The sequence below is a fragment of the Aplidium turbinatum genome, chromosome 2 (assembly GCF_918807975.1).
Source record: "Aplidium turbinatum chromosome 2, kaAplTurb1.1, whole genome shotgun sequence".
In the NCBI taxonomy this organism is placed as follows: domain Eukaryota; kingdom Metazoa; phylum Chordata; class Ascidiacea; order Aplousobranchia; family Polyclinidae; genus Aplidium; species Aplidium turbinatum.
The window spans coordinates 12,634,714-12,657,963 of NC_137473.1; the positions used below are offsets into that span (position 1 = coordinate 12,634,714).

At 37.7% G+C, this 23,250-nt stretch overlaps 1 protein-coding gene and 1 pseudogene across 1 annotated transcript; one reads left to right on the plus strand and one right to left on the minus strand.

Moving 5' to 3' along the window:
• Positions 1-489: 489 nt before the first annotated feature.
• Positions 490-21,102, plus strand: LOC145787380 (conserved oligomeric Golgi complex subunit 5-like). Its single transcript, XM_082599116.1, has 20 exons — positions 490-613; positions 2,830-2,969; positions 5,154-5,266; positions 5,459-5,528; positions 6,011-6,131; positions 8,938-9,068; positions 9,829-10,000; positions 10,157-10,269; positions 10,950-11,027; positions 11,128-11,212; positions 11,371-11,474; positions 12,160-12,239; positions 12,713-12,874; positions 13,350-13,449; positions 13,853-13,963; positions 14,292-14,458; positions 19,238-19,363; positions 19,433-19,541; positions 19,787-19,990; positions 20,588-21,102. The coding sequence occupies exons 1-20, from the start codon at positions 556-558 to the stop codon at positions 20,780-20,782; spliced, it is 2,439 nt and encodes an 812-aa protein (XP_082455242.1). The 5' UTR covers positions 490-555; the 3' UTR covers positions 20,783-21,102.
• Positions 14,755-16,479, minus strand: LOC145765647 (uncharacterized; annotated as a pseudogene).
• Positions 21,103-23,250: the final 2,148 nt, after the last annotated feature.

A 23,250-nucleotide genomic window follows, 5' to 3' on the forward strand; every position in this document is an offset into this window, starting at 1 on the left:
CAAGACTTCAACAATCGGAAACTTCACTCTGTCAATCTCGGTGACCGGGCCTGCGTCAGTAATTCAAAGCCTCCACAAGTATGCGAAACTGCCAGGATTAAGCTCTGCAAGAAGCTTTCCCAGTCCGAGAATAAAGGTTCAATCAATCAATCAATTGACTACCTCTTGTATGAAAAATTTCCAAGATTTATAAGCTATAGAAAATCAATACAGCAAAACACAAAGCAGCCAACTTTATTGTAGCTACTTGAGTTTAACACAATTCTGTTTAAACTGTTTGTTTATCGGAAAGTGAAAAAGCATTTATATAATATGCTTGCACTATTATTATCACAAATCACTATTATTATCACTGCTACTTGAATCATATAGAATCGCACATCTACCGTAATATCTGGTTTATTTTGGATTTGAATTACCGGTATGTACCGTAATAGTCTGAATTTGCCATCTTTATAAACATCAAATGTAATTTTACTTTTCTTGCAGCAGCAAACTAAGCACAAAAATTTATGTTTTATGCTTGACTTAGCTAGGTATTGACTTCAAACGAACATGATGGAACTAAAAGATGACTATTGCGATAACGTATTGCAGACATTTGCATCTGATGGTAAGATAAAGTAACTATCCCATTGCATAACCTACTACTTAATCTAACCAAACGGATTGTCAAGGCTAAATGTCTTGCTCAAATGCACTATTTAAAAAAAAAACTTCATAAAAAATTAGCCTACTTTATTCTGTTTATAAAATCTACCGTACGTGATAGAAATCCATATTTGATATAAATAATTTATATAAAATTATTATATTATATAAATTATATTATTATATTATATAAACAATTTGATATAAATTAATTAAAAATCCATAATAATTTAAAGATTTAAGAGACAGTGTAAATTAGAGATGTACCGATATATCGGTATCGGCATCGGTGATATCGGCCATTTTTTTAGTATCGGTATCGGCATCGGTATCGGCAAAATTTGGCCGATACTGTGGCCGATACTCAGAGGTGGGCAAAAAGTAGCGCCTCTCCCGCTACCGCTACTTTGGAAAAAAGTAGCGCCGCTACTGCAGACGTTACTCCAACTAAAAAGTAGCGCCGCTACCGCTACTTTCACCAAAAAAGTAGCGGCGCTACAAAAGTAGCGCGCTATTGCCCATCTTTGCCGATACTAAACATGTAAAACAAGGCGTTTGCTGCGGATTTTCTGCAGAAGCAAAGATATAGATTTTTTAAAGTAGTAACTAACATCACATTGAAGTAGAAAAATAACAACCTGTTCAAATTTTTGATACATCACACTCCCATGACTTCATGCGTGCACCTTTTGACATTGTTTGCTTACAGTGATTCTTTCACTCAAACAAAACGTTTTCTTTCAGCAGTTTTGCGTTGTTCGATTCTTAAGTTGTGAAGGAGACTCAATTTCTTCAATATTTATCATTTGTGTTTCTTTTTTACTCTCAGCAGAGGATAAAACCAGGCCAAGACTACCCAGGTAGCAAAAATGTATAATTTTGCATCGTTTTTACCTTTCAATTCTTGTCGATGTAAATTCTTGCTGCAAAACGGCTGCCTTCTTCTTCTTTGGTTTGAGACTAGATCAAATTTCGGGGCAGGTGGTGGAGAGCCAGGTGAGTGTAGCTTCGTCCAGCGTTGCTATACCATGCGTTCCATTTGGTGCCTTGTAGATGGGACATTCGAGAAAGACATGGTCAGCAGTTTGCTCCTCCGTGCCGCATTTGCAGGCCGATGAGGGAGCCAGACCCCACTTGAGCATGTTGGAATGGAAGCGACCGACTCCGGTTCGGATTCTATTGAGCTTGACCCAAGTCGGCCGAGGCAGGTCCATACCAGGGGGGCGCGCCACCGGGTGGGGTATAAAACCATGTAGTTTGGTGTCGGTGGCGTACCACGCTGCATTCCAAGTATCTTCCATGAAGTGTGCTGCGCTGATGGCATGATCGCTGAATGGATGTTAGTAATTCAACAGCAGCTAACGGCTGCCGAGAAACATATAGCTGATTGGATGGTCTAAATGGCTAGCGTGGAAGCTACACCGTTGCGGTTAGCGAATGGCAACTGCTTGCTGGGCTGTTGAGTGCTCAGGCTTGAGCTGATAGCCGAGAAGAACGCTCCTTTTTTCACAATGAGGTTGTCATCTTAGACGCAATAAGACCATTTATTGATTAGTTTAGTGAAGATACGTAGTCCCATTGCTTTCATTTTGAGCCTACCTGGGCAGTCTTGGCCTGGCAAAAGCTTTTCAACCAAACAACAAGCGCCCTTAGGTTGCACATTACTTGTCAAATAGTTTTTGTACAACTACACAAATCACTTGGTTTACATTTTACATCTTATTATCAATTATGATAGCCTATTTGGAGAGTTTGCGCAAACACTTTATTAACTTTTCAGAAACCCCAACTATGATGTAATGTTTCTTCCCTTATACCCCAGTCCCCAATCCTCAATTACGGTGGCCTTTCATTACTAAAACCTACTATGCGGTTGAGATTGGGTTCTTGAATCTTTAATGAATTATGCCAATTGAAAGCTTTTTTTAATAGTTTTATGCAAATAAGGTAAAACTTAGCATTTGATATAATTCCTTGCAAATACCAAAATTGCTTCTTTTTGTAACACCAAAGTATCGGCCAAAATATCGGTATCAGTATCGGTATCGGCCTAAAAAAGTGATATCGGTATCGGGATCGGTATCGGCATAAATATTGGTATCGGTACATCTCTAGTGTAAATTAACATGTCATAATATTCGTTCAACGCACAGTTAACGTTTTGCAAAACTTGTTTAGACGTTTTGACGGCTTTCTTAAATGAAGACTTTGATGTTCAAAGTTATGCAACTCAAGTGATTCAAAGCACTGATATATCTCAGAGGCTAGCCCAACTCTTTGATGGAATGAGTATGCTTGATAAAGACCTTCAATCACAAGTTGGTACCTGGGGATTTTTCGTGTATAAGTGAATGCAATTGAATTTTGTTTATCAATAAGTTAGCCTAAAATTGAAATCAATGTTCAAAACATCTCAAGTTTACTCCAATGCATCTCTCTCCATTTTGCTTCAAAGAAGACTGGTCGTCATCTCGAGAAATACCAGCGTCGACCAGTTGACCCCGATTCAATGTATAAAGTCTGATTTTGAATACTATAAATTTTAGACAGACCTCTAAGCTCCCGGTGGCCATGGTCGCCAAAAAGTCATTAAATGGCCTCCGAAACTACCGTACCGGTAAGCCATGTTTGGTCGCCAGCTTCATTCTTCGAGGCTGAGGTAAATGCCAAAGCAATCGAAAAACAAAGTGTGAATTTCTTGGGCAAAAAAAGTGCCGACGCAAATTTTGAACACGTGTGGTTTACAGAAACCCAGTCAGCAAATCAGACTGTAGACGTTGAATCAATGTATAAATTGACTGATGGATCTCGATGGGTCTCCAGTCTCCACTCCATTAGTACTTGAAACTTTCTTTTCTCCACTCGCGTTTGTTCACGCTCTACTTGGGAAGCAGTGCGTTTAAATACAACTGCAAATATGTTTCAGGGCCTTGTTTGCTTTGTTCTTACCTGAGTGAATGCAAAAAAACACGATATCAATTAACGGATTTTTAAACACACAAAGTTTTAACGGACTTTTTATTTTGGCTTCCGTGCTTGAAAATTTGACCACTGGAAAGAAACTCTGGTAGGCCATGCTAGGTCGCCTGAAAAATAAAAGAGCTTAGGGGCCTGGTAGATAGTTAAATGTTTCCATCAAGACATCAAATCTGGGTTTTTTTTCGATCATTTATCGGTCATTGACCGATTTTTTAGCAAAATGTCCGAAAAAATATAGTCAATTCGGTCAAAATGTCCAAAAAAATACATAGTCAATTGACTATATATGACCAAAAATGACTAAAAATGACCGAAATAAATAAAATTGACCGAAATTTTTCAAGTCATTTCAAACAAATGACCAAAAAGTCTCAGCGAAAAAAAACCCAGCATCAAATCGATTGTTTTCTATAAAGTATTTTATTTTTTGAACCATAGGTAGGCATACGAAGCCGAGCAGCGTGATCAAGTTTAACATCTTCAAGTTTATTACATTTACATAAACATAAATATATTAGGAATATTCCTGAAGAGGACATCTTGTGATGTCGAAAACGTTCGATGCTTAATTTGTTGCGTAGTTTTATGTTTATGTAAATGTAATAAACTTGAAGATGTTAAACTTGATCACGTTGCTCGGCTTCGTATGCCTATGGTTCAACAAGACAAACTCTCTACCGAAACCGAAGCTCTATTCTATTTTTTGGTGTTGATAATTTACAGTTTCAATATTCACATAAAGCAATATTTTCTGCAACTAGCGGCACTGAAAGATCCCACTTGTTGCACCCAGCTGTTGTAAGCACATGAGAAGATGACTTGACGGTAGCTTAGTAATGCATGAGAGAGTACTTGACCCAACCCTGTAACAACATTTTTACCATTACAGATTACCTGTTCAATGTTCATGCATGGCCACCTGGAGAAGCGGCCTGATTTGTCACATTTTGCAGATTTTGATTACAGCTACTGCTAGTGCTTGACTGACATTTTTTGAGATGTTTTTACTTTTTGCGGTTTCCTAATGATATAAAACTTTTTGTTGCCTTGGGGAAGCAATAGCAAATGAGAAAAAGTAAGTTGAAAAATGCAAAATCAGACTGTTATTGAAAATTAACAGTCTGACTAAAATCTTCGAAATCAAATTTTCTTTGTTTTTCAACATGTGAGAATGTTGAAACCTATTGTGTCATCTGGGGAAAAGAATAAAGAAAGCGTAAAAATCTAATTTTAAGAAAATTTTATTTAAACGTTCGCTCAAAGTTAGAAAAACCTGGAAATTTCTGCAAAATGTGACAAATCAGGCCGTATCTTTAGGTGGCCATGGTTCATGTAACGCCAGCTGCAACAAATGATTAAGAAAATGGGACTAAATTGTTAAAAAGATTTACAAAATGTTGTTAAAAATGCAGTGTACAACTGTACAATGTACATACTACATTATATACTATATATGTAAACAAATTACCAAAATAGGATGTCGTATATTTATATGTTGGGAACTATTTTTCTTTTATGGAAAGATTGCTTCAAGACATGAAGATCTTCTCGCGCAAGCTACTGGTATTGAATCACTAGAAGGCGTACTGACCATGATGCAGACCAGAATAAATTCTTTGCAATCTTCCGTGGATAGGTCAGCTTCTACATTGTGAATAATATTGATCACTGGTAAAGAAACTGCGGTAAACATTTCTTATTGCAACACAAAGAAATTACATGCTCTTTAGTTGTAGGCTGTGCTTACTCAACATTTTTACATAGACATCTTTGATCGAAATGACCAGTTATTTCGTTTGTTCTCAACATAGTAATTTTTTAACGTCAGGATTCGTAGCAAGGTTGGAGACCCATTCAGCAAAATCCAAGCAAGAACTGTTCAGCTGGGAAGACTGCAGGTAAGGAAAGGCTTAACTGATAAGTGATATCCTGATGCAAAATTTTTGACATTCAAATGAAAGTTGAGGTGTGGTATTAATGTGGTCAACGATGTTTAAACGGCAGCCAAGTTACTCTGCCCGGAAATACGTTGTTACAAACCACGCTATGAAACCTAAGTAGAGTGTTGCCAGATTTTTCTTCAACCATAAATAAACAACATTTGTTTTTGATAGACTTGGCATCCACAGTCAATTTAACTGTTGAAAAGACTTCATTCTTGTCTTTAAACTAAAAACTTTGATGAAGCAAGGTTCTATTGATAAAGATTGGACTTTCTTGTTTATTTTTACAATATTTTTTTTTACTACAAGTAAACAAAGAAATTTATCGAACGTATTCTGTTTCCATTCTCTCAAACTGACTGATTGCATTTGGGGTTATTTCTTCCTTTTTCAATTAATATTTTTTTCCATGTTTGAGAAAATCTTTTGGTATTTAGGCGACATGCGATCTGCTGAGAAGGATAATTCGAATTCAAAGATTGAGCAAACTTCTGCACGGACAATTACAAGGAGGCGCAAGAGAGCTCTCGAAAGCTGCCCAAAGCCTTAGCGAGCTTGGTGAGAATTGCGTTTATTATCTCGTTTAGTAGGCTATGAAATAAATGAGATGGAGAATAGAAGTGAAGACAATCGTTGCAAGGAAAGAATTAGCCACCCCCACTAGTGGGGACAAAACCGAATTTAGAAGATCATATTGAATTCAAAAGGTTTAAAAGCGAAAACCCTTCTTTCTGATCTCAATAAGTGGCCAGAGGAAAAAATGTGAGGCATGTGAAATTACAAACCTCTTGTATTTGCAACATAATATCCAAGGTAAACACAGTTTTTACAATGATGTGTTGCTTAAAAAGAACTGTGTTGCAGCTCGGAATGGCCCGTTTCGGTGAGTCCGATTCGGAGAGTCCGATTCCGAGAGTCCGATTCGGAGAGTTCCCTATTCGGAGACAGCCTTTTTCGGAGAGTTCCCTATTCGGAGATTTTTTGAAAATTATCGCGTACCGTAGCCTAATTATTATCATTGCCGTTTTTACATCGTTTTAACGTCGCTAAACGTTAAAATCGTGCAGAAAAAAATAGAAATAAAATGTTTGGACAATTAAATGAAAATTCGTCATGTCAGTTCAGTTGTTTTTATTTGTGACCATCATATCAAAAACAATACACGTCAACATAGCAAAGTTGAAAAGGAACGATCTTCCTGGCGTCAGCACTACCTGACTACTCACTATAGAACAGCGAGCATTGTATTTCGCTAACCATACCGGTGCGACTGCCGAGAAAAACACAGCAAAGGTCGAGAAAAAGGTAGAAGCGACAAAACGCGAACGTTAAAACGTGCTTGTGACCGAAGTAAGTGATTAAGTTGAAAGAAATTTGGCAGGGCCGCAACACCTTCAGAAAAATTTAAGATATGAAGGGGAAAAAAAAGAAGATGTTACAAAAAAAAAATCATGTTTATGTCTATAAGTTAGTACTTTTGAATAGTTAAACTGCTTACCGGTAGTTTGGATCAACAAATGGTAGCCTACCTGACTTAGATAGGCAATTTTATTGATAAAAACTCAATTTTCCTCAAATTTTCCTTAGCCATTTGCGGCGAGGTTGTTCCATACTTCTTTGGCGCCCCCTAAAATTTTGCTCTTAATCCGCCACTGTTTTGGTCTCAATCTCATCATCATGATTTGGAGTAAGATGTTTGTTAACTGATTCACAAGGCTAATTGTTCTGTGGAGTGAGCATTCTGTTGCTCCGGTTTTCTTTGGTAAAGTTATGAGTATACAACGTACCATATCACTGGGGATCTTTCCGGTGTCATAAATATGATTTAAGATCTCAATGGTTAGGTCTGAACCCCACTCATCTAAAGCTTCGATATATAGTTGATAATTTCAACTATATAAAAGAAACGATATTGTGGAATATCCTGGTATGCGTATCCTAGTCAGCAAAAGTTCTCCTTTCTACACGATTTCAACGTTTAGCGACGTTAAAACGATGTAGAAACGGCAATTTCTGCTGGTCGGGATAACTAGGCTACGGTATTTCAAAGTTTAGCGACGTTAAAACGATAGGCCACACATTTGGTTATCTGTTACCACAATGTAAAAATAAACTGTTAGACTAACAGGGTTCTTGGAACAAATTTTTGCTGGTTGGGATATCTAGGCTACGGTACCCGATAATTTCCTTTCAATCCAAGCTGTAGACCACACATTTGTTGATCCAAACTACCGGTAAGCAGTTTAACTACTCAAAAGTACTAACTTATACACATAAACATGATTTTTTTTTGTAACATCTTTTTTTTATTTTCCATTTGTATCTTAAATTTTTCTGAAGGTGTTGCGACCGTGCCAAATTTCTTTCAACTCAATAACTTACTTCGGTCACAAGCACGTTTTAACGTTCGCGTTTTGTCGCTTCTACCTTTTTCTCAATCTTTGCTATGTTGACGTGTATTGTTTTTGATATGATGGTCACAAATAAAAACAACTGAACTGACGAATTCAAGCACGTTTTAACGTTCGCGTTTTGTCGCTTCTACCTTTGCTATGTTGACGTGTTCTGTGTTTGATATGATGGTCACAAATAAAAACAATTCAACTGAACTGACATGACGAATTTTCATTTAATTGTTCAAACATTTTATTTCTATTTTTTTCTGCACGATTTCAACGTTTAGCGACGTTAAAACGATGTAAAAATGGCAATGATAATTTAGGCTACGGTACCCGATAATTTTCAAAAAAAATTTCAAAAAATCTCCGAATAGGGAACTCTCCGAAAAAGGCTTCTCTCCGAATAGGGAACTCTCCGAATCGGACTCGCCGAATCGGACTCGCAGAATAGTAGCAGACCCGTTGCAGCTCACTGAATGTTAAAAATGCATGAATTTTTTGTTTGCATTGGCATGTGTGAACACTTACAATGACCTATATGACAGTAGGATGATTTTGACAATTGCCTATAATTATGTGCAACTATCGGAAGAGCATTTTTCCACTATTACTGTTTATTATCCGGTTAACCGGTCAAATGTTGTAAATATACAGGTATGAATATATTTGTTATCCGGGTAATAAAATTTATTTATGTTCTAACGAACCCTACATTTAAGTGAAGTGCTGATTCCCTGAAGATAAAAAATAAACACAAATATTTCACAACGAATTCAGTGATTTGCATTTTCTGGAAATGTAGAAAATGTTGGCTTGGCAATTGGGCATGCTTTGTAAAGGAGCTTGCCGTTTACTGCCTATAACCAGCCTTCCTACTTTTTGCATCAGTAAGTCAACGCAACTTGGCTTGCAGTTAATCCTTCCTCGGTTTAAATGAGTTTAAATGTCATCCGCTCTTTCTGCAGATTGTTTGTCAAATGGTGTCGATCTTACTGGGATTGAAGTGATCGAAAATGATCGTATCTTCATCCAAAGAGCAAAGGAGGAAGTAAATTCGCAAGGATCTCGTTTGCTAGAACAAGGAGTTGCCACCCTGGTAATGATGAAAGAGTGTCTTGTTGTTTACTTTGCCATCAGCACAAAGCATTTATTGACCTTCGTTGATAAATCGCAACAGCAGATAGAGGAAGGAGTATCGTAGAGCAATTTGCAAGTATCAATAAAACATTGCGTTTTACCCCTCGCAGTTTCCCTACTTTCAACCTATTCAGTTCGAGCTGGTGCAGATAGATTACTTTTAAGTCAAAGGTCTTTGCAAAATGTTTTTTTTTTTGTACGAACTACGTATAAACAACTTTTGAAAGTAATCTGTACACACACAACAATAAAACGTAATATGATGTAACCCAGACCGCAAATCAGTGGAAAATGATTACATTGATTCAATCAATGTAAAAAATGGTTGATTTGCTGTCTCTGTAGTTTTATGTAGTGCTATATCAATCGCAGAACTGCATTTTTTTCAGCGCTTTACAAGACAGTTTGACAAGGGTAATATGTACTTGAGTGCACCTCTATACGACTGCACTAGCCCTTGTCAATTCCTTTAATGCTTAATGTTGTTAAGCAGAAACAAGAGTCAGTTTGCATTTTCATAAGCTTGAATTACTATCAATCTTCTTCTTCGTCGTGTGTCGATTACTAAGCCACCGATTTGGAGCCGCAATAGACTTCTTGCTTATGCCTAACTTCCAATAGTGAACTATACTAATTCATTCTTTACGGAAGCAGAGACTTTCCTGATCTCACAGTTGCAAACAATGCTCAACAGGTCAGTTTTTTTCGTTTATTTTCAGAATCAAACCCATACTGCCACTGCGCTGCAGGTTTTCCACAACCTAGGTTCCTTGCAGCTACCCATTGAAAAGGCGAAGCAGGATGCCTTGAAAACTGCTAAACAAAATATCAAGACCGCTCTGGACACAAGAGCTATTCTGAAACGTTCCGGCTCTACTCAACCCAGTAAAGGTAGAAAACTTTGTGCTTTCATCAGTCAGATTTTTTTTTTTTTATATGCAAGTTTTGAAAATTGGAAAGCTTGTAGTAATCACTAATCAGCGGAGCAATTTCATCTTCAAAAAGTTGTGACTACTTGGGTGTCTTGGCTAATGGTGCTATGCGCAGGTCCAGGAAAAGTTTCTGGCATGCCCACCCCCGGTAACACGTCATTGTTCCGTTCCAATCTCTGGAACAACATGGAGGTTTTGGTGGAACATCTCACAAGCCTCACAAATCAGGTCGGATTTCAATTAAGTTTTGTCGTCTCAAATTTTATAATCTCCGCTAGTTGGCTTTAAACTACAATTTAAAATTAAAAAGACAAAGGTTTAGACGTTATAGTAGAAAAACATTGTTTTTCTAATTGCTCTCAATTTTTATCTATAATTGGATATTTTCAACAATCTTTGTTTGCGCCCGACAGATAGATTTCACTTGTTTTACCTCTTTGGTGAAGTCAGTCGTGCTGACTGACGAAACGTCGGAATCAAAACTTCTTATCGCTTAAACACCAAGCCTACAGTCACTAGGCAGTAGGCACGCAACAAATTTTTAGACTAAATATCTAGTAAACATTGAATATGATATTTACTATATGGTATGCTTCTTCGTCTAGGTATACTGATATATTACACAGAACATTCATTATTTTTGATGCATGGTATTTATAAACGCCAACCACATAAATCTAGTACAGCTTCATTCAATCTCGTTGGCCGTCTTCGGAAACGAAGAGCGAACAACATCATCATCTTATTGATATGTTTTTATTTTGATTTATATTTTTATATATTATATTTGATTTAATTCGCTCTGCTTTACTTTTTGCTTGGCATTGAGCACTTTTTGTAGTATTAATAGTTTTCATTGTTTATTATATTTGTTACATGTTAATCACTTTTGTTGCACGTTTTTGCAGATGATTCACTTGCACAAGGTTTTAAGCAAGAAAAGGGACCCGCTCACTCACGTGCAGTTCATAGATGAGTTGTCGAAGGTAACTGTAGTCAGTTTTACATCTGATTATCTAATTTATGCGTTTCAACTAAATGTTTCCTTGAAAGTACATTAAGTTTACAAGTTTAGCTCCTTTTTAGAATGGAAAAGAAGTGCAGTTTGTGAAAAAATTCTGGGAATCACTGACAACCAGCTTGCGACAGGAGTTGGCAGATAGTGCTCAAGGTACGGTAACCTAAAAACAGTTTGACTTCCTCTAATTTCTTTCTACAATTCAGCCACTTTTTGTAGTTTCATTGCATGAATGGTTTCACAGCGAACAATATTATAACAACGAAAAATGACGTCATGGGAGCAGTTTCAGATTTGTCTTTTTCCTGCAGCTTCCAATTTCGTGAAACAAGCTTTTGAAGGGGAATACCCTAAGCTGCTCCGCTTGTACAATGACATGTGGCAGAAGCTGAAGGCTAACAGAGACATCATGGAGGTATGCTGTTTACGATCATTCATGTCCTAATTACTATTCAACAAACACGTATAGTCGTATAACCATCAAAAACAATCTGGCAGTTGACTGTATTCCGCGAAATGTTCTGTGTTTTTTTTTTTTATTGTGTTTAACTCCGTAGTTATTTGCAACCTACTGTAGTCAAAACAAATGAACAGATGAGTTAACTTAAAACTACTTTTTTTATAATAGCTTTGTTGCTTAAAAAAAAACGCTATATGCACGTGCAGCACATAGCACAAAAGCTACACAAAAATAAGACATTAGAGGAACTAAATTGCCGTTGTACAAGTGAGTGTTCTGCTTAACCTTGGTCTGATACCGCAAGGCGGAACGCGTCATTTCTACTGATACTTATCACTTTCTCTACACTCGACTGCCGAAAAACATTTGTTGATTGGGCAAGTCTTGATGGCTCGGGTGGAGGCTACACCGCTGTATGGTTAGCGAAACGCAGTGCTCGCCGTTCTGCAGTGAGTACTCTGTTTTTGATCGCAAAGAAAATGGAAGGGGAACCAGAAGCGAGATTACAAATTGGCCGAGAATGCAATTGAAGCTAAAAAAATTTGAATTCTTTGCGGCAATGAAAGGAGCTTGGGAAACAATGCGCTTGGATAGTCGTTGATTACATCTTATGAACAACTACGTTTCATTGTCTTTTTAGGGAAATGTATCCCAAACGAGAGAAAAATCGAAAACATTGTCAAACCAACTGATCTCTTCTGAAGCTAATCAAGATTTTGAGTAAGTACTAATTTTAACTTTGCTGTTACGTAACTAAATTACCAAACCTATTGGTACAGTACGTAAAATTTTGTCTTTATTTTGTGCTCTTTCTTCATTTTGTGTCTGGATTTCTAACCCAGGCCTCTAAGATATTGTAATGCATTTTAATCGCTTGATGTTTAACAGGCAAATCCTTTCTGCGTTGACTCGGCAGTTTGTAGACTTTAAATCAATAAAAAAAGAATGACTTTTACTATCTGGGGGGTCTCCAATATAAAGAAGATCTGCAGAAGCATATTTTGTGATATTTTTATGCAAAGGGAATGCTACGCCATCATCACCTGTACTTTAAGTTACAGATAAATCCAAATAACTGAAGTGCAACATTTGCAGGACCGCAATCCTTGTCAGTTGTCACATTGGTTCAATATTACTAAACGATATTGATTAATAGATTACCTTGCATTATGTGTTGTTGGAACGTTTTACAGCGCCGAAAAGTTACTTAGAGCGTCATTCCGTCCGTTTGAAACCGCGTACCTACAACGGTCTATATCGCGTCTCTTCGACCCCATAAACCTCGTCTTTCCCCAAGGTGGGAGAAGCCCGCCTTCTAGTGATGAACTAACCTCAATCATCAAGACAATATCCAGGTATCAATTTGTTTTGTTTGAACTTTATATGTTTATAGTATAATAATAATATATATTTGGTATTACAATTTGGGTAGAAAGGTTACTTTTTTAAACCATGACCAGACATAACTGAGCAACAACACAACATTTAACGTTATAAAAACAAACAAAATAGCGAACGTTTTCGGCTATGCGTATAGCCCTTATCAAGCCTTTAAAAGCAAAATATACAGTATAAGAATAGTAGAGAAACATACAGTGTAACAATAGAAACTTTCGCTATTCTATTTGTTTTTATAATGTTAATTTTATTGTTGCGTTGTTGCTAAGTTATATTTATTTATGTTTGTTATAATATAAGTTTTGCGCCTGATGATTGTTATCTGCTGTGACATGAAAAACCACAGAACTTTTCCGTGATAGTTTTTGGCTTTGCCGCAACGCATTTTGTTGTTTTGTACAAATCGTCAACTCCTCATTTCTTATTCCACAGTGAGATCAGTATCGCCAGTGTGGATACCGAGCTGAGCATTACTGTGGCGAGAAATATCGCTAAAACCGTTCAGTTATTTTCTGTCAAATCTGAGCAACTTGTAAGTGGCGTTATGTAGGCTACTGCGTGTTTACAATTTAATTTAGTTTTTTTTCAACGGTAACTAACAAACTCTTCATTTTTGTAAACTGCTAACTGAAGCTAATGTTTTAATTTCTAGGCTATAAGCTTTTTTCTGAATTAACAAATTTCACTGCAAAGTGAGTTCCATGTCTTTTGTTGAAGTTGTGACTTAATAGTGGACAAGTTTCGAAGAAAAAAACAACACGGCCAAGGATTTGAACCTGTGACCAAAGATCCAAATTTAAGATACTTGTCTTCTTTTGACTTAGCTCTTCTAAATCGTGACACAAACTTCTGAACTGCGTAAATCATATGACTTTAGGTTACGCAGTATGAAAAGTTGAAAACTCTAAGCAACGCATCTTTACGTTTTACGCCAGATTTCCACGCAAGGTGAGGCAAGCCAAGTCATCGGATCTCCCACTCCAGCCCAAAACAAGAACGTCGCTGTGGTTAATTCCTTATATTCCTTGCAAATAAATCTTATCAAGGTTCGTTGTATCTCATGCCATTTAACGTCAAGACGTAAAATGTACGCACTTGCGTCAAATTATACGTCACTGTGCCAAAAGAAGTAGGCTACGCTTTTAGTTGAAGTTTACGTGGATTAGCATTTCATTTCAATGAGTTTGGTCCCTTTTTCAGCAAATATAGTCGTTACTCTGCATAATACCTAAACACAGTCTATTTCACCCTTGTGCGATTCTCTGCAGGTTTTTATTTAGATAAAACTTTTTGTACGGTATCATAAAACATTGTAGCCTATACCTTCTTTTGTAAAATCGTTTGAAAGTGTTTCAGCAGGAATATTTTTTACAGTTAATTGATGACCAACACATGCTGTCACAAGAGGCAGTAGAGATTATTCGTTCATCCTGTGAAGGTCTGTCTCTTTTAATGGCGGCTACAGTCCAGCCACTGATTGATTCTGTTGCTGACTCCATTGAGGCCATCATATTAACTATGCATAAAGAAGATTTTAGTCGGTGAGCGAATAAGTTACTAAAGGGAGCACGTAGCTTTTGCTTTTTCAAAAATTGTCAAATCAAACTTGCCCGTGGCCTACGATATAACACGGCCGGATATCGTGCCGCGAAGAGAAAAAATTAGAGGGGTAACTTTTCTGCACAAAGTTGCATATACTAACAGCTTTACAATGGTTAACAGACAAAATATTTTATATATCTGAGCAATTTATGGACATAATGATGCGTTAAAAAGCATTCAACATAAAATTGTAATCATACGCTGATAGGCTTGGTTCAATTGCTAATCTGGTCAGTCAAAACTTGAAAATTCGATGTGGCAAAGTATCGCAGCTACCGTCATTGTCACTTTCATCTTCTTCTTCTTCAGAACTCGATGGTACTTCAATGACCTTACGTTTCTTGCCTCTCTGACTACTGGTACTTTCAGATCCTGTTCCAGATGGCATCTTCGACATTTCTTTCTGTGCAGCTATGTCTTCAGACGTATATGCCTTCCCTGCTGCTACTTTGGGGCCACGTTTTTGACGTGTTGTTGCTGATGGAGACAGGTGCTCCTTCAACATGTTTGCCACAACTTCTCCCAAGGCCTCTTGGACTGTCTCAGTTGGATTGTTGTTTGCATCAGGGAGACGCTTAAGCACCTGCTGCTCATCCTGAGGTACTAGACCACAACCCTTGAATCCAGCTGCAAGGTTTTCCTTTTTCTCCTCCATCTGGTTACACAGTCATTTCAAAAGCGATGGAAACACTGTCTTTGGTATGCTGCCCCTCACTCTGCTCTCCTTTCTCCAGTCCTCCAGTATCATTCTCCACATCTTCTTTACTGGCCCAAATACAGCAACATCCAGTGGTTGAAGTAGATGGGTTGCATTGGGTACTAAACTGATAAACTTGATATCATTTTCTTCACAATCAGCTATCACCTGTGTACTGAAATGTGATGCCAAATTATCCCCAATAAGCACTTTCTTCCCAAGCTTCTCCTTTACATGGTCCAGAAACAACTTGAACCACTCCTCAAACGTAGTGGAATCAAACCAACCACTAACTGAGTGATTGTATAATGCACCAGGTGGGCCACCTTCCGTCCAACCAGCATAGAGATTCCTTGATGCTATTGATGCACGACCATCGGAGGGAGATACTCTCCTACTGCATTTCCGCAAAACATCATGCTAACGGCTTGCTTGGAGTGTGATGTCTTTCCACTCTTCGAAGTCCTCTTCTCACAATGCACTGTTTAGCCCCTGGATTGTCTGTTACATTGGTTTCGTCATAATTGTACACGTTTTGGGGCTCTACCCCATTCAGTTCCTCATAAATGTTTTTGAAATATTCTTTCACGATAGTTGAACTAATTTCAGCACGGCTTAGCTTCACATTGTCAGCAAGTCGTTGTGTAAGATGTTGACGTTCCTTAAATTTTTTTAGCCAGTCCCAACCAGGCAGGTTTTTCCGGAAGATTTTTATGGTTTTACCTTGTCGATTAACATCTTGTACAAGGTAACGAATGTCAGAAGACGATAATAGAAATTTCCAATCAGTTAGGTGGTTGATGACTTTTACGAGTGCTGTCTTTTCAGCAGCCAATAACACTGATTGTCCACCTGGTTTTCCTGCATGTTTCACTGTTGGACGTGTCTTGTTCCAAACCGTTCCATATGGTATTTTGAACTGCTTCGATGCAGCATGAATGGTCAATCGTCCATTCTGCACCTGCCGCACAGCATTTTCTAGGTCTACTTGAGTATATGCAGTTTGATACCCCCTCGACCCAGCTTTCCGTTTGTAGACTCATGGCATAATTGTTACAGTATAGTATCAAACTTAATCAGTATCTACAAAGACAACACAAAATACAAATTTACTATCATGAAAACACAACTATACAGAATCTTGGACACCATTGTTCAATTTTGACGTTCAGTGTGACTTTGATAACCAATGTCAAAGTCACACTGACTGTCAAAAGTCACCCTGATTAACGGTATTCCAAATATTGCTAAAGCTACAAACATATTTTATAATTAATATGTACAATTACAGTATAAGCACATAAACTATCTAAACGAAGGCTGTAGCTATATTGACGAAAATGAGGCACTTGACTTTCACAGAAAAAATTTAATGTGCATGATTATGTCTGTTCAACCTTGTGACATTTGACAAATATAGACTGGTTATAACCAAGTGGTTTTTGGAATATCAGCCAAAATTTCCTCTAGTTTGGTTGCTTCTGGGCTTTGTACAAGGATATTTTTCAAAAATTCGACATCAAATTACTAAATGTTAATAAAAAAATTTTTGGAAAAAATGCAAACTATTTAATTGCTGCTCTCAATCCCAGTCCTCGAAATTAGCGGCGGCACACGGCAATTGCCGTGGTAAATGCCGCCGCAAACGTCATAATGGCCATTCTGCTACGGCAATAAAAATGCCGTCGCAAAATGAGCATTTAATTCGGACAAAAATTGTTCAAAATTTCTTCCTGTTTGATTTACTCGCAGCGTGAGTTTAATCAGCAGAAACATCGCACCAAGACCTCACCTCGGACTATTTTACTTGCTGTGAACACTCCCACAGTCTTCAAAATTAGCATATTTTTACTTCGCAAAAACATTGACGAGGCCAAACGGCAAAAATGGAAATTGCCTCGGCAATTGCTGTGAACGTTTATTACGAAAAAATTGTACCAAAACATGCAAAACGAGAAGAGAAAAAAATAATCAAATAGTCTATCACGACCGCACTGTTTGATTTGTTGTGATGTAATAATACCAAAAGTAGCAATAAAGCGATCAACGCGATACGCACGCTGTTACGGTGATTCACGTTGTAACTCATTGGGGGGAAAGTAAGTTAATGTTGGGTTGATTCAACGTTCGAGTCAGCACAAATCGATTTAATTTTCCCGGCGAGTTATATCGCGTAACAACAATGCCCAATAAGATATTTACGTTTGTTTTACATTAATTCGACTTCTAGCGACGTTAAATTATCATGAAATAACGTTAATTGCTCAATCAGGTACCGATAACAAATCAATAGCTCCCTGCGAGAAGATTGCCTCGATTTACGTATACAGTACACTAACATAATTTCGGCACAATTAGGATACTGCGAGCAACACAAAGTCTGTTAGATAAAGAACTAGTTAGAATCGGAATCATCGGATGATGAGGTTGTCGCGTCGTCACTGGAATACTTGAAGACGCAAAACTGCCCGTTCATGAACGCGCGATGCCATATAATCGGAAGCATTACTTTTCTTTACTGCCAAAGAACCATTTATCCAATTTTGTACCACTTTTTATATTCGCAACGACAACGGTCAAAAATAAGCATTCGATGAAAGAATAACTTTTGCGTAACAATTAAGCCAGTATTTATAAGGTTGCAAACTTTTTACAGTTCACAAGAGCATTGTCAGCGTATAAAATAGCGTGTGTGATGCTCTGGGCTACCGCCGTGTGACACACGATGAAGAAGAAGCGCATAAAAGTGCTTTTGATTAAAGCATACGGCAATTGCCGCCGCAACCCAAGGTTTGTTGATTTGGCGACGGCAATGTTATTGCCGTCGTAGATGGAAGCTAATTTCGAGGGCTGCAATCCTGACTACGGCCTAGATCACATCACAAAACTGAATAATTTAATGACTAATAATGTAATGCCTACCCATTATTGCAGATTATAACATAGAGCATAACTTAGTACTGCAGCACAATATACGTCTACCCTGTGATGTCATCACTGCACTAAAACCTTTACCTGTTAGTCACTATTGCTAAGTAATATTTTCTGTGCAAAAAGTTATCGCTATATTATTGTTATTGTTTATCTTCAAGCATTAACAAGCTGCTCCAATCAGCAATTCAAACTAGATTAGATATGGATCAATAGCATTGCCAGATAAGAAATTCTGCACTAATTTGAGAAAAGTTCAAAGCTGTTGAAAACAAAAGTTGTATTTTGGAAATTTTTTTAGTCCTGGGCAAAGATCCTTAGCTTAACCCATCCTAACTTTAATCCTAACTCTGGCAAAACCTGATTGTGACCATGGCAATATGTGGGTAAAAATAGCCACTCCCAATTACATTTGCTGTTTTGTCAGCAAAATTGATACTGCTTGCTACAGCAAAGTTTTTAACAAGACCAAAGATGTTAAATGGTGTATGATTACTGGTGCTACCTAGTGCCTACTCTTGCAACAGATACCATTTTAAAAGCTTTGGTTTTATAGGAGCTGTTCTGCAACAGCAACACTTTACATTTAGGCTACAGTTTAGTAACTTCAGAGAATGAAATTAAATGGTGAAAATTGAACTGACAGTGTTGCCAGACGCAAAGCGTTACCCCTCTAATTTTTTCTCTTCGCGGCACGATATCCGGCCGTGTTATATCGTAGGCCACGACTTGCCCTAATTATTCTGATAGGCTACAACAGAACCAGATGTCTTAGAATATCTTATTGTATCCAAAATTCAGGGCTGAAGCTGAATAACAAATAATTACCCAGTTCAAATATCGTAAATCAAAAGCGACAGAAGCGCTCAGCAACCTATAAGTAAGCTGCAACCTAGGGGCCCTATTCTTAATGTATAGCTTGACTTGTTACCCCTCCAGCCGTTTCAACTATAAAAAAAAAGTTAAGTCCTGTAACTTTCATTATCATGTTAACAGAACTTTTGCTATTGTTTGTTATTTAAATAAAATTGTCATTGCAATTTTATTGCACTGTGATCGTCATTTAACTTGTCAACTTTATGTACTCCAGAGACGGAGAAGGTAACGAAGAAAACATCTCGTGCTCTCCTTACATGAAAGAACTCCGCGACTTCCTTGCTAGAGTGGTGCATGACCATTTCAAGCTGTTTCAATGTCAAGAATTCGTAACAGAAAGGTATTTGTGATTGAAACAACGGAATTTTTTATTGGTTGATGAAAATTCACCGTGCTTTGTTCAACACAGCTTGCTACCATTGGGTCATCGGGCAATTGCACTATTCATTCGTCACACCTGTCTTATAAGACCGATAGGAGAAGCCGGGAAAATGAAACTAGCAGCAGATTTTGCTCAGGTACGATGGACATGTGATTATTTTGAACTTGTTTTCTGTATATGCATTTGATACTCGCAGTCGACTTTCGGAAAATGATAATTGTGTACCGTAATTCGTTTGTCTTTGTTGTGGTTTTGGCAGCTTCATTTTTTATCTTTTTGTTTTGGTCCAAATTTTAGACTCTAAAATTTCGACCTCTTTGCCAACACAGCGCTTAAGCAAACCTGCATAAATCCTTGCGGACTAACATTCTTATATTCCAGATGGAACTTGCCCTTTCTCCTCTTTGTCGTCGCCTAACCGACCTAGGAAATTCCTACCGCCTCCTGCGAGCTTTCCGGCCCTTATTGTTCCAGTCTGAAGAAGCGATTGGCGAATCATCAGCAATTGGTGACGTCATACCGCGTAGCACTGCCCTGGAGTTCCTTTTCTCAAGAGCCCCAGCTAATGTTCGCTCCCCTCATCAGGTTAGTGCATCAAAGTGATGTTACCAAGCCGCCTACGTATTTTCAAAATAGGATTTTCTTTTTACCTGTATTTGGTTTATAGCTACAAGATTTCAATAAGTAGCATTTTTAATCATCCGTTAGTCACAGTCAACTGTTCCATTACCTTGTATAAATGCATTTGCCTAGGCAGCAGCGTAGATATGGGTGTTGTATCTTTTGGATTCTGTTTGTTATTAAAGGCCTTAGAGATGAAACCGTCGTGTATGTTTTAGATACGGTGCGTTTGCATCCACTTTTTTAAAGGCAACTGTTATTTTTTAGAAAACCAGAAAAAACATCTTGTTTCTCAGTGATTTTGCTTCGTATTTTCCTCTTAGGGGCTTCTCTTTTGAAGGTCGATTATGGGGCCCAGGGATTTCAGTACGTTTACAAAACTTTTATGTGAATGGATATTTTTTTGCTTACTTCAATGTAGGTATTGACGACCTGTTTTAGCTTGATACTGCAAGATCGCTGTGGTGATAGCGAATTGCACCAGCTTTCGGAACACAATTCCCTAGTCACGTGCTAAGACGATTTGATATTCATTTGCATGGACGTAAATTTCTGTTTTAGGTCATGGACTGGTCCATCAGTAAATACAGTCGTTGGTTGGATGAGCACCGCAGTGAAAGGGAAAGATTAAACATGCTGAGAGGAGCCATAGAAAACTACGTTAATTCCATACGCTCAAGACAAGAGACTGAGTTTGCGTCTGTCTATCCAATCATGGTCAAAATATTACAGCGTGGCGTTGAAAAGCATTCATGATTGTCTCGAGTTTGCTTTGTGGCCTACGTCACGTTATTGTACGAAATTCGATTGAATTTGTTCAGCAACGAGACAAACGTTTTACAAAAGAATGTCGGTGGTGGAAATTTTTGGAAGAGATCTCTACTGCTGTAATACGTCAAGTTGTATTATGTATGTTGTTATATTTGGTTTGTTAATAATATATTCTCTACTTCGTTCATAACTGGCCTGAATTTGTGAAAAATGTATGCTATTATTTCCAAGATTATTACGTAATATGCTTTTACTGCTATTTTTTGCGATGTGTCGACTACGTAATTAAACAGGTTTATCTTGAACAATAGAATAATTCCGGTTGATTGTGTTGAGATTAGCAATAACCCACGCGGGATTGAATCTGCCCTTTATGTTAGACGAAACTTATTCAACAGAATTGAAAGTCTACTTTTTTTGCTAGGAGGTATTGCGTGCCAAATCTGATCTTGAAATGGTGTAAGGGACCGTTCAAATATTACGTAACGCTATCGAGGGGGGGTTATGAAAAGCGTTACGTTAGCGTCACATCGGGGGGAGGGGGTTCAAGCAAAACGTTACGTAACGCTTACGAGTACGGTAGTTTATTTGTGCTGGCTGGTATCGTCGTTTGGATGCTAAATTAAGCTGAAATCATATCCAACAGCACGTATTCAGCACCAACAAAATCTCTATCAAGTATCAACTACGGTAGCCTACTGTGATTCCATAAAGGTTCTAAGTGCTCAAAACCTCGCATTGCGAAATTGCAAGGCAGCATTCTTACATCACAAAGCTTGCTTTGACGTGAGTGAAAAATATTAGGGTTGCCAGATGGCCTTTTTTAGGCCAAATTCCAAAAATCTGGCCTTTTTAAATTGCAGTTGGCTTTAAAAAATTGATGCAAATAAGTCCAGAAAAATCTGGCCTTATTTGGCCCTTTTCATGGCTGCAAATTTTGAACGGTTTAGAAAGTATTATTTTAAGTAAATTGCAAATAAAAGTATCTTAAAGCAGTGGTTTTTAACCTTTTTGGTACAACGGAACCCAATGAAACATTCCAAAAGCTCGAGGAACCCCTGTTCAATAATTTAATTACCTTATGCAAAAAACATCATTTAATTAATTAAATTAAAGTACTCATGTTCAGATTTATTTATGTACAATAAAAATACAAACTGTAAAAAACCTAATAGCCTACTGGCAAAACAAAATGATCTCTAACACGTTCACGGCAATTTGACCCACCGGTGTACAAACGAACTGTCTGAAAGAACTCCTTGAAGCGAAGAAAACATGTCGACAAAATTTGGCGGGAAAGCAGAAAGTTAAAGGTAATCGCACCGCAAGAAAACAACGAAAATTCGGGATCGCAGCGAACGTGTTAAGTTGTAGAAAATTTATTAATAGTGACAAACATAATCAATATTTGATTACATTTAAACAATATGTATATAATAATAAAATAGACTCTCGGATTTGAATGTAAACATGCGGAACCCTTAGACTTTACTGGCGGAACCCTGGTTGAAAACCACTGACTTAAAGCCTGAACTACATCCGTTTTAATTAGTAAGTAGAGAATGTGTTAGCTGTGGACAGGGTGGTTCCATTGAGTTGAACCGGGTGGGCTACTAAACATTTTCTGTAGGTACATAACGTTTTAATTCCAAAAAAAGAATATAGCTAAAATTTCATGTCTCAAACGTAAGCTTTAGGTGCATACAAACCAAGATATTTTATCAGCACGTGTTTCTACGTCATAATTTTGATATAAACTGGCAAAACGGGCTTTGTAATGGAAAAGCGTCACGTGGGGGAGGGGGGGTTGACAAAAACGTTACGTTGGCGTCACATGGGGGAGGGGGGGTCAAAAATTCGGAAAAACAGCGTTACGTAATATTTGAACGTTCCCTAAGCACGTACCAGACAACAAATTGTTACGTTGAATCTGTAAAAAAACGACTGAGTAAGCACTGCAGCTATTTCAATCGATAAAAATATTGTCAGGCCTCTACAGCGTTACGTAATATTTGAACGCTCCCTAAGCACGTACCAGACAACAAATTGTTACGTTGAATCTGTAAAAAAACGATTGAGTAAGCACTGCAGCTATTTCAATCGATAAAAATATTGTCAGGCCTCTATTGTTAGACCAGGCCTCTACCTACAGCTTGAGTGGCCGAACGGTGAGGTCTGCGCCACATTTAAGGGGACGTTGGTTCGACACCGCTCAAGAGCACGCGACTGTGTCTTAATGGCAAGCCAAAATAATGGAAGCAGCTAATTCTCTGCGTCCTATTGAGTTTGTATGTTGTCGCAATGAGCATAATAAAACATGGTTATTACTATTATATGCGCTTAAGACATAAAATAAATTCAAGTGTGTTGTATTGAACACGTGGACAGATATGTGATACAATCTGCAAAGAATATAGTGAGAGAGTGTTTATTTTTGTCACATCTTCTATAAA